General features: G+C 36.3%; 1 protein-coding gene across 1 annotated transcript in view; it reads left to right on the top strand.

The window, feature by feature from the left end:
* DSG3 (desmoglein 3) overlaps positions 1–7,643 on the top strand; it is a 37,490-nt gene extending 29,847 nt beyond the window's left edge. Inside the window, exons 13-16 of the mRNA XM_069467844.1 lie at positions 3,570–3,709; positions 4,026–4,089; positions 5,478–5,761; positions 7,029–7,643. Of these exons, the coding sequence (XP_069323945.1) occupies positions 3,570–3,709; positions 4,026–4,089; positions 5,478–5,761; positions 7,029–7,643 (1,103 nt within the window). The remainder of the gene's footprint in view (positions 1–3,569; positions 3,710–4,025; positions 4,090–5,477; positions 5,762–7,028) is intronic.
* The last annotated feature ends 8,841 nt before the right edge of the window (positions 7,644–16,484 follow it).

Here is a 16,484-nt window from a genome sequence, read left to right as displayed (position 1 = left end):
TCAAAATTATGTCTTTATCCGTGAGTTTGGCACTTTCTAAAACGTTTTTTCTACATTCAAGTCTCATGAGACTCTGAGATAAAAAGAGAACCCTGGTCAAATGAACTTGGGGAAAATGTGTAGGCTGCCGTAAGCTTTGAACTTGATAATGCACATTGATGTAGATGTGAGAAGTTCTTGTTTAATCCAGCATGTCCGCAAAAGAAATTACCACCTGAATACGCATCCCCTTTAAGACTTTCACACTTAGTATGACTAAATTTATTAAGCACATTTAGGAAAGCTACTCATAAGTATTATTTCTCAATAAGAGTAAAACTTATTTTATTTAACATATAGGTTTCTAAAAAGTTGCATTTGAATCAAAAATCAAAATCAAAATCTTGTGAATCAAATAATATTTTGAATATAAGGGGTCTCTATTTAAAAGGATGTCCTGGAAAAGTATTACATAAATAAGAGAAATCCCTGCAAAATTCACAATCCCTTCCCTAATTTATTATAAAATCATGGACTTTTAGAGTCAAAATTAATTTTTATGATGATCTATTCCACTTCAAATCCTTCATTACATTTTTTGAAATTTATGAAATATTTTAAAACCATGAAAGAGAAAATTACACGACAAGCACATATAAATACTACTTAGACTTAACAGATACTAGTGTTTTGCCATATTGGTTCAGGTCTCTTTTTGTAAAAAGAGAAATAAATTGCTAAAGATACAGCTAGTGGCCTCCTGCACACGCTATATATTTCCATTTCTCCTTTCCCCAAAGCATTTACTATGCTGAAGTTGCTATGCATCATTTAGTTTAATGGCTGAAATTGATATGCAGAGGTTTAGTTTTTCAATATCATATTAGCCAACTTCAACACAAAGATTTTTCAAGTGCCTCTATGTGAGTCACTAGGCTAGCTTCAAGCTAAAAATGAAACTTGATTCTGGTTTTCATGCAGTTCATAGACTTATGCATGTTTAACTATATGGGAAAAAATCATATTATGATAAAGCTGTAATAGAAATGACTATGAAGGGATATTACAGAAGGCTTCACAGAATAGGAGAATCAGCCAATTGAGCCTTGGAGAATAAGTAGGATATCATAAATATAAAAAGAGGGAAAGGTGTTTCCAAAAAGTAGCAGCACGAGTCAAAGCCAGAAAACACTTAGGATATTTTAGAAAGCACACAGCTTCTGAGGGCTAAAGCATGGGGAAATTGCAGAACATGAAGGAGATATGGAAAATGCGTTGGGACTAATTTGAAAGGGCTTACGTACACATGCTGTGGTGTTTGTATTTTAAGCTAAGAGAAAGGGAATTTGCTAAAGGTATTTAAATAAGAGACTAACATGATCATATTTGTATTTCAGAAAGATAACTCTGGCAGCAGTGTGTACTGTAAATTAAATGTCAGATTTAGAGACATGAGAACGGAAAAGAAAGGATAGGTGGGCAAGGCATTAATTACAGTGGTAGCTGAGAAGGATTTGGAGACTAACTGCTATGGTCTGAATGTGTGCATCCCCCCAAAATTCATATGTTGAAACTTCAACCCCAATGAAGTAGTATTAAGAGGTAGGGCCTCTTAATGAGAGGTGATGAGGTCATGAGGTCATGAGAGGTGATGAGATGATGGTGGCATCAGTGCCTTTATAAAGGAGGCTTGAGGGAACCTGTATGCCCCTTGCATCATGTAAGGACACACAGAAGACCCTCACCAGACACTCAATCTGCCAGATCCTTGATCTTGAATTTCCCAGCCTTCAGATCTGTGAGAAATAAACTTCTATTGTTTATAAATTACCCAGTCTAAGGTATATTTGTTATAGCAGCTTGAATGGACTAAGTCAGTCATGGACAGGAAGAATGGATAAGAAGCCCAGATGACACCCAGGAGTCTATGTTTCATAGTCAGTGGTTGCTGAAATCATTAAATAAAATCAAAAATATCAGAGGAAGCACAGATGTGCGGGTGGCAATAATGAGTTTAATTTGAAATGGGTAATTTTGAAGTGTGTGGTATGACTTGCAGGCCATTGCAGATTTGGGATTGTGGCTCAGAATGGCAGTCAAAAGAAACAGACTGTGTTATTTCCATAATAATATTTGCTTCATGTGATTCTACCATTTGCAAAATGCCATCTTTCAAGTTTTATGCATGACACAACATATTTTTCAGACTGTAGAGATATATTCAACACTTTGAAAAACTTTCTCCAGATATATATATACACACATATATACATATATATAAACCAAATATACGTTGCACATACAATGATAAGTAAGATTTCTAAAAGATTATGATATCCATCTAAAAATACTGACCACCCAGGTTTACATTCATCATCCTTCCAAACTACTTTAACTCACAATGTTTAATCTTCTCACACATTTGACAAAGCCATAGAATTGAAGATGACAATAGAGAAAGCCTTTAATATTTATATAAGCATTATATTAAATGTTGAGAAACTATATTAATTATATCCAACCTATTTTAGACACTTGGCCTAATTTTTTCATACTATATATAGGATTGGCCTAACTTGCACAAATAACATAGCCCATTCTAACAATACTACTAGCAAATCCTCGTAGCGCTCACTACTGTCCTTTACTTTTATTAACTCATTTAATCCTCATGACAGCCTATGATGTAGATACTATTTATTCCCCCATTTTATGGATGAATCAACTAAACAAAGAAAGATTGTATAACATGCCCAACGTCACCTAGCTAGTGAGTAGTGGAGGCAAAATTCAGACCCTAGAAATCTGACTCCAGAGGCTGTGCTCATAAACCCCTCCCTAAGCCTTCTCTAAGTGAAGGAGTACAAACATTAGGATTCAGGTGGCCTTGGCAGGCCAGAAGAGGGAATGAGGCCACTGACAACACAGTGTGGGAAACACCTGCTTTTGAGAAAGAGTATTTCTCTCCTGGTCAATTACCATGAAAATTGCATTAATCTTCATTGTCTAAGATGGGGACAGAAAGAATATTTACACTGGCAGGAAGGCCCCTCCAAGCTCAAGTCACAATTAAAAGTACATTGATAGCCATTTATTAGATCATCACCCTAGTTGCTGAGGGAGTTTGCTGGTTAATTACTGTTTACTAGGAGATAATTAGAGACTGTATTACTAAAACATCAGCATGCCCACCTAAAACATGGACCATCCAGGTAATACATTCATCCACAGATTCACTTGACATAATCTATATAGCCCCAGTGTGTACAATACAATAATCAAAAATATACATTAAGAACAAAGATTGAGGAGCCAGCCACCTTTATCATACATCAAACAGTGCCTATTTTAAGACAACAATATACGTATAACAAAAAATTATCTGATCTGTCTCCTTCAGTTTCATAATCATATGAAATTTGTGCTTGCTTTTCCAAATTTTATAGAGAATAATTTTGCTTTACATTAGAAATTTTTATAATTATTCGAAATACTGAATTTTCTTTGTAACATTTCTTTGTAACAACTGTCATGTCTAATAGTTTCTAAGTGGTTCAAATGTTCTAACATTTTGTTTTGTTTTTCACTAGTGGCCCCACTTCTGCTGTTGACCTGTGACTGTGGGATGGGTCCTACTGGGGGAGTGACAGGCGGTTTTGTCCCAGTTCCTGATGGCTCAGAAGGAACAATTCAACAGTGGGGAATCGAAGGAGCCCATCCTGAAGACAAGGTAAGGACCTAGTCTGTGAAATATTTATTTCAATCAGACAGAGAAAATATTGGACTCATATTGAGGTAGGATAAAGGACAGAGGGAAATAAAAATAAGAGACTTCTTAACCCTCAGTTTGACAGTCAGTGCTGAAATGGATGGCATCTTTTAGGATTTTAGCTCTTCAGATGTCAAATCATAAAAATGGTTACTCCAGCAAGAATTTGGTCTTCTTGTAACACTATCATTTTCAAAGGGACACATATTTCACACCTATATTGCCCTGAAATCTGGTTTGTTTTGAAATGTATTTATCTTTTGAACGTGGTTTGCAGGAAATCACAAATATTTGTGTGCCACCTATAACTGCCAATGGAGTTGATTTCATGGACAGTTCTGGTAAGTGAACATCAAATTTATTTTTAAAGCAATGAGTGAGTTAAATGAGAAATATTCAAAAATAAGCATTCCAAATTATTTTCTTAATATTTCACATCTGTGTACATATGTCAGGAGCTGTTACCACTGAAATGGAGGAAAGATGTTTTAATATTTGTGTTAGTCAATTCCATGACATATATCTGCCTTCAATATGTTAACTTATCCACTGATGCCACTGTTTTCAATATTTAAAGATGTGTTATACTTTTCTTTCAAACTTTAATAAACTGAAGTATAGCTCTCAGGAAATCAATTACTAATTTTTTAATTAGGAAAGACTTCACTCATATAGAAAAAATGTAAAGGAAAATATAACAAACATCTATGTATCCACCACCCAACTTTATCAGTTCTTAACATTGGTCATATTTACAGTTAAAGTCTAGTGTGCACATCCTCGATCCTGTTCCCCTTCTTCCTTCCCTAGAAATAACAGTATCCTGATTTGAGTTCAATTACTAATCCTTACATCCAATCACAATGGGACATGATCACTTATGTTGTCATACACGTGAATTTGTTTATTTCTTTGGTTTTACCAAGTGACTATTTTATTAATATTATCTCAATATCACAATTACACAGTAAACTAGAAGAACAATAATACCTGATGCCTAATATTAAATTTTTTCTTACATACTTATCAATAGATTATTTTTAAATCTCCAGCCTGGAAAATCTGCAAGAGATTTCCCCACATATATAACTGTCTGCATTTATCAGTTGCTACAATCCTCACCTGCTTCTCTTATTATAATTACATAGCAAGAATTATATTCAGAATTCTCTAGGGAAAAAAACTTTCCATGAAAGCATAATGTAAAAGTAGCAGGCAGAATAGTCATGATTTGTTAAATTCTGTTTAGGCACCAAGACACCAAATTAGCATCTGCTAATTTGCATGATTACCTTACGTATATTTCCTCTTTTGTTTCCATATTGAGCCAATATTACTGCTTAATTTATTTTTTTTAGTGAAAACAAACAAGCATTTCATGAAAAGCTTCCCATAGCTATGTACTGACTATTCTGTTCTTACTTTTCTACTTCTGATTGAAAATCTATTTCTTTGTACACTTTTTAAATTAGTATGTTTTTAGAGCTTTGTCATCTGTTAATATTCCATCCTCTATTACTCTCACATAACATGCTGTGGAGTGTTCTTATCACCTCTAGTCATATAATTGTATTTTCTCCCACTTATTAGTTTTACATGGCAACTGCTCATGGACATCAAAGTCTAGTTTTAAAAAAAAATCAACAAAAAGAAAAAGAGAAAGAAAGAAGTAAAAAATAATCAACAAATCACAGCACAACATATTACAAAATTTTCTCCCTTTTTTTAGAAATTTGTACGCACACATATACCGGAGGGACGGTGGTAGAAGGCGCTTCGGGAATGGAACTGACCACTAAGGTTGGGGGAGCTACAGGAGCCGGAGGTGCAGCAGGCTTTGCAGCAGGGACAGTCTCTGGTGCTGCTGGGGGGTTTGGAGCAGCCAATGGACTTGGCATCTGTACTGTGGGGCAGTCCGGGACAATGAGAACAAGGCATTCCACTGGAGGAACCATCAGGGACTATGCTGATGGGCCAATAAACATGAATTTCCTGGACTCCTACTTTTCTCAGGTAATATTTAGTAGAAAATTTCGTGGCTTTGTTATCTTATTTACATTAGAGATCTTTTTATTGGATGATATACTTCAGTCTTGTAGTTCTTTTTTTTTTTCACAGCTTATTAAAACGTAAGAAAAAAATAGATTTCTTTTTGCCAAAATAATACAGATAACCTAAGGTGGCTGTCAAAATTGTGTCACTAATCAAAAAGAAGAATGGGTAGATAACCATAAAATGATCGCGTATAGCGAGTGGTACCTCACCCCCCTCCAACTGGACAAACAACTGGGAGTGAATCTTCTGTAGCTCCTCTGTGAGAATACAAAGCCATTTATTTTGTATTTCCTATATCATAAAGGATATTGAAATATGTGTGCATATATTTTCCTGAAAGAGAGTTATAGTATTCTTCACATGTTCAAAAGGGTCCTTGTCCAAAAGAAGTGAAGAACCACTGAGTTAATGACTCAAAAATAAAAGGGGAAAGAAAGGATGAGATTGAAGATTAGCGATGGGAGGAATGAAGTGTCAGGAAGCATAGAACAGAAAAAGAGCAAGGGTACAAGAACTTTGAGAGACAGGTTGCTTGCCTCTTTTTTGGTAACTAAAGGTTAGTGGGCAGAGAGACATAGTTAGAACAGATCTCACATCAAGTTTTAGTATCAGAACTGGTAAATACGAGGATCTGACCTAGTATCCAAGCAGGTAAAGGCTGACATTGTGTTTAAGGAAAGTCTGCAGGGCAGAGGGTGTGGGTGTTTGGGATAAGGATTCTTGTGATATCTCAAGGTATGATGTGAGCTCTAGTTACTGGTCACACTGCCACAAGGTTTGTAGTGTCTAGGCAAAGGCTTTAGTCAGAGTGAGAGCTGTCTCAAAGAGCACACAGTGGGATAGCTCCCTTACCACCACCCCAAACACAAAGACATGCATTAACACAATTGTACACAGAGACCCTCACACTTAGCCCAGTGAATATCCTCCGGGTGACATATACACATTTGCTCTGTAGACCTAAATCCATATAAGTGCCTTCAAAACCAAGAACTAAAGCACAAACCTAGGTTAGACTCAATTTTGAGGGAATGTCAACTATCCTATTGTCCAAACACCGGATAATTTTTTGAACAAAATTGTAAGTAGAAAGAGTAGCCCTTTACTCCTATGGATTGCCTAATTTGTGTGTTCATAATTAAACTTTGTGTTCTATGAACAGGATTATATTGTTCAACTGGCTCTTCGTTAAAATTCATTTTTTCCACTTTTTCTCCATCTTTAGAAAGCATCTGCCTGGGTGGAGGAAGAAAATGGCCCGGAATCCAACGATTGCTTATTGATCTATGACAACGAAGGCACAGATGCCTCGGGTTCTGCCGTGGGCTCCCTGGATTGTTGCAGTTTTATTATGGATGACCTGGATGACAGCTTCTTGGAATCACTTGGCCCCAAATTTAAAAAACTTGCGGAGATAATCCTCAGTGCTGATCATGAAGCCGATCAGGCTCAGCTACCCACTAAAGAAGGCGGTCATGGGGTTGAATCCCGTGGCCGTACCACTGAAGTCCTGCAGTCAGGACCCGTTGGGTGCCAGACTTGGTCAGGCAGTGAAGGAGCATCCGCTTTGTCCGCCGCTTGGTCTGTCCAGCCAGCTATTCCCATCCCTGACCCTCTGCAGCATGGTAACTATTTGGTAACGGAAACTTACTCAGCTTCTGGTTCCTTCGTGCCACCTTCTGCTGCGGCCTTTGATCCCCTTCTCACACAAAATGTGATAGTGACAGAAAGGGTGGTTTGTCCCGTTTCCAGTGTTCCTGGCGACCTAGCTGGCCCGACACAGCTACGAGGGTCACGCACTGTGCTCTGTACAGAAGATCCTTGCTCCCGAGTGATATGATCAGAACGAAGTGGAATAACATTATTAGCCGAATCTGCATATTTGGACCAAATTATTTGAAATTGCAAAGCTCACTGTACTGGGCTAATTTGGCACTTATTAGCTACTCTCATAAACTGATCATGATTATAATTTAAACGTTCGGGTTCATACAAACTGGATTATGTTGTCACTCCTAATTCTCAAATACTATTCAAATTGCAGTAAACCTTAATGTTTTCTAAAACTCTTAAGATCATATTCAGCAAGAAAATTTCCTAAACACTTATAAGCTATTTTTCCAGTGCCAAAGGAACGTGCTATCACTTGAAAATGCAATGTGGTTTAGTGAATTAAGCATCTGGAGTTAAGAGCCCCGGTTCTTGTCTCTGTCACCTTTTCTTATATCGTGGATAATGATATAAGAATCACAAGGTACTTGCTAAAGCATTTTGAGCTGCTTGGAAAAAGGGAAGTAGTTGCTAATGAGTTTCTTCTGTCTTCTTGGTGCTGGGGAACCACAAATGCATCTTTTGCTCAAGCTAAGGGGTATGGGCTTATGCATTAATCTTGCTACATCTATAGTCCACATATTGTCACAATAAGACAATCTGAAATAGAAATGTCATCAAACATTTAAGAAAGTTTAATGTAATATAAATAATACTTTGTGTGTGTTAATCGCCTCAAAAGGATGTATCCAAGGAAAATATTTTACATTGAACTCCTTTCTACACACTTCTCAGTAGCAGATCCTGTGTTAGTCTTTGAAAATAACTCCTTATTTTTGTAAATGTCAGTAGGTTGATATAACATACATATGACATATAATGATGTTTATTATGTTAACGATGTCTCCAGACTTAGTGAGAATATGAAACGTGGCTTTTCTCATAAGCAAAAAGGACCACTGACTGAAATAACACAAGGGGAAATTTGTGAATATGTATTATAAGTAGCAGTTCAGGAAAATAGTTGGTGAAATAATTTTTAAGTCAAAAGGGATATGGAAATGGGATTATGAGTAAACTCTATTTTTTTAAGCCTCACTGCTAAATTTAAACAGCTACAGCAATTTAATGCTTGAGTGTAATAAGGTTAGGTTAGTGAAGATTTAAAATATCATATTTCATGCTTGGTAATGCAGTTATTCAACTCATTTCTGGTTACTCAAGATACTCAACCTTTAGCCCATAGAAAGCACCCTACCTCACCTGCTTACTGACATTATTGCCTTAGCTGAGTCTTCACAAAGTCATTGTCGAGATCCATTATTCCTAATTGTACATAAAACAGAGTTTTATATTTTTTGCCCTATTCAAAACCTAAATTTGTTTTTTCAGATGGATTGCAAAGTAATCAAGTGTTTGTGTTTTAACCTAGAAGATTGCAGCCTTGAGGATCCTGGGGGGAAAGAAACCCCCTAAATGTCCCTAATGCCAGTGTTCTCCCCGTACCCTGGCACCATGACTACCCGGAAGGCATGTGCTAGGATAGCCCAAGAAGTGCAGGCAGCCTGTGCTTCCAAAGACAAGGTTGCAGCAACAAGGCTTTCAATGTGCCCATCTTGAGGTGAGAGGAACTAGACTTTGCAGCCTGCCAAGTCCCAAGGAAGTTGTGTTGCTTCTCAACAATGGCTTGCTCTGGAGTCTAGGACACACACAATTGATCTGTGCCTCTGTTTATGCATGAAGGTTAAATAATCATAATAACCCTGATTAGAAGTTCAAAGCTATATTCAGGATCCTCAAAGCACTTTAACCTTGCCTCTTAAAACCCAACTTATCATGAAATGGGAATTTTGCTGCATCATTACACTGCAGAGGAAATCATGCCATTTCAGGAAAAGTTATAGAAGAGAAAAATCAAAATTAAATATTTTTAAATTTAAAAAAATACGTAAATCTTTACGATGACCTAAAAATTGCTTTGCCATGGAAAATGTATCTGTATTTTTTCACAAAAAACAAAAACTATTTTAAGCAAAAAATTTAAAACTGTCCTACCTGATGTACTATACATTTTGAACAGCATATATTAAACCATAAACAGTGAAATATTGTTACAATAAAACTGTTTGGCAATAAATTTATAAGTAAAAGCTGAACTGCTCTCTATAATAATTATTAAGAAATGTAATATAAAAAGTGACTAGCCTGTGAATTTTTTTATTGGTATTTTACTTGTTTTTTTCTTTTTTTTTCCTAGCTGATGCATGTTCTGCACCCTCAGCAGGAAGGAAGTATCTGAGGATTTGGGATTGCTTTGGGTGGAGATAGTGCAGTATGAGGTGGCTGGGTGAGGTCAGGGCAGAAAGACTTCACTAACTGTATGCTTTAAATTTATTTGTTAAGTTGCAGTGGTCTCTCGGGCAAAAGCTGTGACATTCTAAGATGACTTGGGGAGAAAGGCTGGAGGGAGTAAAGAGAAGGTAATGTTTCCAATCTAACATGATGGAAAAAATGTACCGTGGCATTGGCGAAAGCCATCAGCCCCAGCAGTGGAGTTGTTTCTTAGTAAATGCTTACATCCTTCTGTCTCCTTTTAAAAGATGCCACAAAAGAAGTCCCTTCAGAACTTTGGGACTTGCTTTTGGCTGACCTTCCTCCTTCTTATATCTGGACAATGAAAGTTGGACCTGGGGTATGAAGAGAAAAAACTAAAGCGGATATTGGGTGAAAAATGGTCGTTGGCTCAATCGGGTGTTCCAAATCAATTCCAGGAAATACTTAGGCGAAATCCAAAAATACTACCAGCTTCTTCTATTTGTAGAAAAGCTCAAGGAATAAAAACAGCAAAATCAGTGTAGCTTAACTTGAGGACCTGCAACAATCAGGTAAGAATGTAAAAGGAATGCATTCAACTGACTAACTTCAGTGCAACCAACAATTTAAGAAATGAGTAAAAAGGATCCTTTTTGTTCTTGGCAATTCAGCATTTTCTCATATTCTTTATTGGATCTACAAAGAGGAATTCTGAATCAGAGATTATGTGGGTTAATACTGTTCAAGAACATAGTCTGAAATGGTTTCATGTAAAGAGGATAATTGCTAAGACAAGAAGACAATTAAATTCCAGGTGACAGAAACCACATGTTTTCTGCAACGAATACTGAGACGACTCCTGCTCTGCCTGGTCCCAAGTGTGCTGGGATTCCCTCCATGGCCAAGATAAATCAGCCATGCTCCAGCTGGTGTCTTTATTTTCTTTTTCTTTTCCTTTTTCTTTTTCTTTTATAGGTTGACTTTTTTTTTTTTTTTACAAATGCAAACCAAAAATATCTAGATACAATGGAGATGTGGTTATAACTCAAGAGAATAATGTCTACTAACAAAAGAAAAAGTGCATATGGATGCAGTTACCAGAGCAAGAAAAAAACAGATATTGGTGAGAGTTACCAGGTGGCTGGGAGAGCTACACACTCTAATTCAATTCTTACAGAAATCCTTACATTATGATCAGGAAAGCAGAGACCCGGAGAAACAAAGTAACATTCACAAGGTTCCACAATAAAGTGGCACAAATATAAAAGTTTTTCTGTAGTTATCCACCAACAATAATTATTATTGCTCTCTCAAAATAATCTGTTCACTTTCAGCGCTAGGACTTGAATAAAACATAAAAAAATTAGGAAGAAAACAATGGAAATTATTAAAGGGATTAGAAATCTAGACATAATTAATAATTAAAGAAGCAGTACAATGTAGGCAAAAGTGTGTGTGTGTGTGTGTGTGTGTGTGTGTGTGGAGAGAGAGAGAAAGCAAATGCTAAGACATGATTTGCTATTATTTTGAAGTATATGATGTGGGGAGTTATTTTTCAGGGGACAATGACCAGTTCTCTTCCACAATCAGTAATACTAAAGAGAAGAGATTAAATTGCAGAATTAAGTATTTTGCTGGATTCAAATTACAATTTCCGTCCTGACCAATGTTATAAGCACTGAAGCAAGTTACCTGGAAGTCATGGAATCTCTTTTTCAGCAAACTCTGTAAGAGTTACTTCAATATCACACTATTTAGAAGAGGTTATATGAAATGTACCTCGATATAAAAATGATAATCTTAAAGGGGTCCTTCCAGCTCAGTATTTCCATGATTTGTGGAAAAGAACACATTTTAACAACTACAACAACTTTTTTACTCCTTGAAGTCATCTTCATTTCTATTTTTTTTTTTTCTATTTTTTTTTTTTTTTTTTTTTTTTTTTGAGACAGAGTCTCACTCTGTTGCCCAGGCTAGAGTGAGTGCCGTGGCGTCAACCTAGCTCACAGCAACCTCAAACTCCTGGGCTCAAGCAATCCTCCTGTCTCAGCCTCCCGAGTAGCTGGGACTACAGGCATGCACCACCATGCCCGGCTAATTTTTTTTTTCTATATATATTTTTAGCTGTCCATATAATTTCTTTCTATTTTTAGTAGAGATGGGGTCTCGCTCTTGCTCAGGCTGGTCTCGAACTCCTGAGCTCAAACGATCCGCCCACCTCGGCCTCCCAGAGTGCTAGGATTACAGGCGTGAGCCACCGCGCCCGGCCTCATTTCTATTTTTATTACCATGAAGTACATGGGACCATTATATTTTCAGTTTTATGCCTCAGAACATCCATATTTTCTGTGTGCTGAATTCATTATTATTAAACTAGCAAACTGAATTTTATGTGAAAACACAGAGCATCAAAAAATTATAAGAGCAAAACACTGATATTAGAAGAATGTATATGTCCCCATTTCCTCAGAAAGCACAAGAAGTATTTGTGTTCTTTCATAATCAAAAGAGGATTGCAAAGAACTTTCTTAATTATAAAGCAGTAAAGAATCAGGCAATCTTGTATTTATTTAAATGGCATAATGTCATGATTTCTACTCCTACAAAGAGGCACTGTTACTAAACCAAAATGAGTATTTAAACACAAAAGGTGAGATTAACTTCTGGCATGTCTTCCCGTGTCCAACTGACTAGTATTGATAATAAGATTTATCTGGTCCTAACTTAGAGACACACACACACACACACTCTTGCCTCAGGTAATCTTGCAGCTTGGCGTAGCTAAGGCAGGATCTTTCCATTATCAAATCTATGGACCAGACACTAAAGCTTAGTATGTGTTGTAGATACAAAGTTTCCGCATTCGAGGAGTCTGCTCTCTAGTTTTATTATTTAAAAAAATAATAATCACCTAAATTTTCCACCTAACTTTCTTTAGATAAGGCATAATGAAAAAGCCTTTTTTGATCAGACTTTTACTTATTTTCAACCAGGGCTGACATACCCAACTTTCGATTAGTAAAAAATGTGCTTAGTTCTGACAATATTTACTTTTCTCCATCTTCCTTCTTTCTCTCAGCTGTTATGAATTGCTATGAATTCTTCCCCAGAAGATATTTTATAGCTGTTAACTATCTGATATCAGAGTTGACTTTCTAACTTGCCATTCTTTCTATATATACTCTCTTGGACTCCAAAAATGTCCTCTTTTGTGCTGGTTTTTGAATATTCCTTCAAAGAAGCAAACTAACAATGAAGGTATATGCTGCAAAGATAATAGCAGACCTTCTACTCTATGCAACAAAGGCTCACCCAAAGCCTCTCAAACAAGCCAATGCATGCTATTGCTACCTTTGCCAACTGTGACTAGAAAATGGTATCTCCCCTGAAAGAACAAGTCAGGAGATGTTCTTGAGTATAAATAATAATGAGTTGTCAGGCAAAGAAAACCTACTAAAGTTTGCAGAAAAATAAAACTACTACTGGTGGAGCTAAGAGAAAAAAATTAAATCTCATTCCATCCATTAATCAAAAATAAATGTATATTATATTTTAATGATTAACAGAAGTTAAACTTGGAAAGGTTTTTGTTTTGTTTTGTCTTTTGTGTGTTGTAAGTTAATGTTTAGGAGTTTGAGCTTTGGAAACAAACTAAATACTTGAGTTCAAATCCCAGCTTCACCACTTTCTAGCTATATGGTTTTGGGCAAGTTACTTAATCTCTCTGAACTTCTCTGGACTATTATTATGAAGATAATAACAGTCTCTACCTGATGAGGTTTCTGTAAAGTTACAAGAATGCATTTTAGACATAGTAAATGCTCATAAAGATTTGTTTTTATAGTTTTTATTATCATATTTTAAATCTTCAAGATGAATTCAACTCAAAGAGTTCCAATATACAAACTACTGAAACCACAGAATCTCAAAACATCCTTATAATCTGATCCAAAGCCTTCCTTTTAGATAGATGCTCAAATTGAGACTGAGAAGTAGCTTGTTGATCAACGGCAGAGTTAAGAATTATCTAGGCTAATTCTCTTTCTACTACTGTAAACTGCCACCATAATATTCCTTTTTTCACTAATCTTTTGTGTTAGCCACAGGCTTGTCCCATCTAGTCTACTCAGCTCTGAAAATACCTATGAATACACAGTCAAATAGAGACAAATTAATTCATATCAAACTATCTTATACACCCAAGATACACAAACTAATCAGAATTACCAGAGGACTGTAATTTTTCAGTTGAGCTTCCTTGGAAAAGTGAATTTAGGCTTCAAAACGGAAGACTTGAATTTCCTTGTTCTGGTGTATATCAGTTAAGTGTGACAGGGTTGTGTAAGCTCTATCAGGTTGCACTCTGGTAGCAACATGGTCATATTCAGGATGGAAATCTTCTCCCTCAAAAAGTTCTTATTACATCATTTCTACCAAGTAGACAGAGCAGCCAGATGGCTTGGGGGAAAAAAAAGGTGGGGCCAAGATAGTGGACCCTGTACACACTGCTCTCACAGAAAGAACTGAAAGCGGCAAGTATTTTTTTGTTTCTTTTTTAGATTGTTTACTGTTGGCATATAGAAGTGCTACTGATTTTTGTATGTTGATTTTGTATCCTGCAACTTTATTGAATTTGTTTATCAGTTCTAAAAGTTTTTGGGTAGAGTCTTTAGAAATATCAGATTGTCTGTAAGCTAGGATACTTCGACTTCTTTCTTTCCAATTTGGATGCCCTTTATTTCTTTGTCTTGACTGATTGCTCTGACTAGAACTTCCAGTTGAATAACCATGGTGAAAGTGGGCATCCTTGTCTTGTTCCAGATCTTAGAAGAAAGGCTATCAGTTTTTCCCCATTCAGTGTGATGCTAGGTATGAGTCTGTGAGCTATGGTTTTTATCATGTGAAGGTAAGTTCCTTCTATATCCAGTTTTTTGAGAGTTTTTATCGTAAAGGGATGTTGCATTTTATCAAGTGCTTTTTCGGGATCAATTGAAATGATCATATGGTTTTTGTCCTTCGTTCCATTGATAGGATGTATAACATTGATTTGTGTATACTGAACCATCCTTGAATCCCTGGGATGAATCCCACTTGATCATGATAAATAATCTCCTTAATGTGTTGTTGAATTTGGTTTGCTAGTATTTTGTTGAGGATTTTTGCCTCTATGTTCATCAGCGGTATTGGTCCATAGTTTTCATTTTTTGTTGTGCCTTTGGTTTTGGTATCAGAGTGATACAGGCCTTGTAGAATGAGTTTAGCAGTAAATTTTTTGGAATAGTTTAAGTATGAATAGTATTAGTTCTTCTTTAAAGTAATCCCATTTACAATAACTACAAATAAAAGAAAATACCTAGGAGTAAACTTCACCAAAGAAGTGAAAGATCTCTAAAATAAAAACTACAAAACACTAAGGAAAGAAATTGAAGAGGACACAGAAAAATGGAAGGATACTCCATGTTCATAAATTAGAAAAATCAATATTATTAAAATGTCCATACTACCCAAAGCAGATTCAATGCAATCCCCATCAAAATACCAATGATACTCTTCACAGAAATAGAAAAAACAATCCTAAAATTTTTATGGAACCACAAAAGACCCAGAATAGCCAAAACCATCCTGAGCAAAAAGAACAAAACTGGAGGAATAGAAATCACAGTACCTGACTTCAAATTATACTAAAGAGCTATAATAGCCAAAATATCATAGTACTGGCATAAAAACAGACACATAGACTAATGGAATAGAATAGAGAACCCAGAAATGAAACCATACATCTATAGTGAACTTATCTTCAACAAAGGTGCCAAGAACACACAGTGGGGAAAGGACAGTGTCTTTAATAAATGGTGCTGGGAAAACTGGATATCCATATGCAGAATAATGAAACTAGGCCCTTATCTGTCACCATATACAAAAATCAAATCAAAATGGATTAAAGATTTAAATCTAAGACCTGAAACTATGAAACTACTAAAAGAAAACATTGGGGACATGCTTTAGGATATTGGTCTACGCAAGGACTTCTTGAGTAATAGCCCCAAAGCACAGGCAACCAAAGCAAAATTGGACAAATGGGACCACATCAAGCTAAAAAGCTTCTACACAGTAAAGGAAACAATCAACAAAGAAACAACTCACAGAATGGGAGAAAACATTTGCAAACTACCTGTCTGACAAGGGATTAATAACTAGAATATATAAGGAACTACAACAACTCTATAGGAAAAAATAAATAATCCAATTAAAAATGGGCAAAGGATCTGAATAGATATTTCTCAAAAGACATACAAATGGCCAACAGGTATAGGAAAAAATGCTCAGCATCATTAGTCACCAGAGAAATGCAAATCAAAACTACAATGAAATAACATCTCACACCAGTTAAAATGGCTTTTATCAAAAAGGCAGGCAATAATAAATGCTGGCAAGCCCCTCCACCACAGCAGGCTGCTGGACTGACATAGGGAGCTGCCTGGAGACTGTGCCACAGCATTGCTCCAGAGAGAAGGCATGGTGGGGGTGGGGTGGTCCTACTGGCTTGTGATCCCTGGACACTGCACCTGGCACCATTCTAAGGTCTCAGCCCCAGAGC

Source organism: Eulemur rufifrons, chromosome 5 (genome assembly GCF_041146395.1).
Source record: "Eulemur rufifrons isolate Redbay chromosome 5, OSU_ERuf_1, whole genome shotgun sequence".
Classification (NCBI taxonomy): Eukaryota; Metazoa; Chordata; class Mammalia; order Primates; family Lemuridae; genus Eulemur; species Eulemur rufifrons.
Note: the sequence above shows the minus strand (reverse complement) of the source record. Positions and strands in the feature narration are given on the sequence as shown.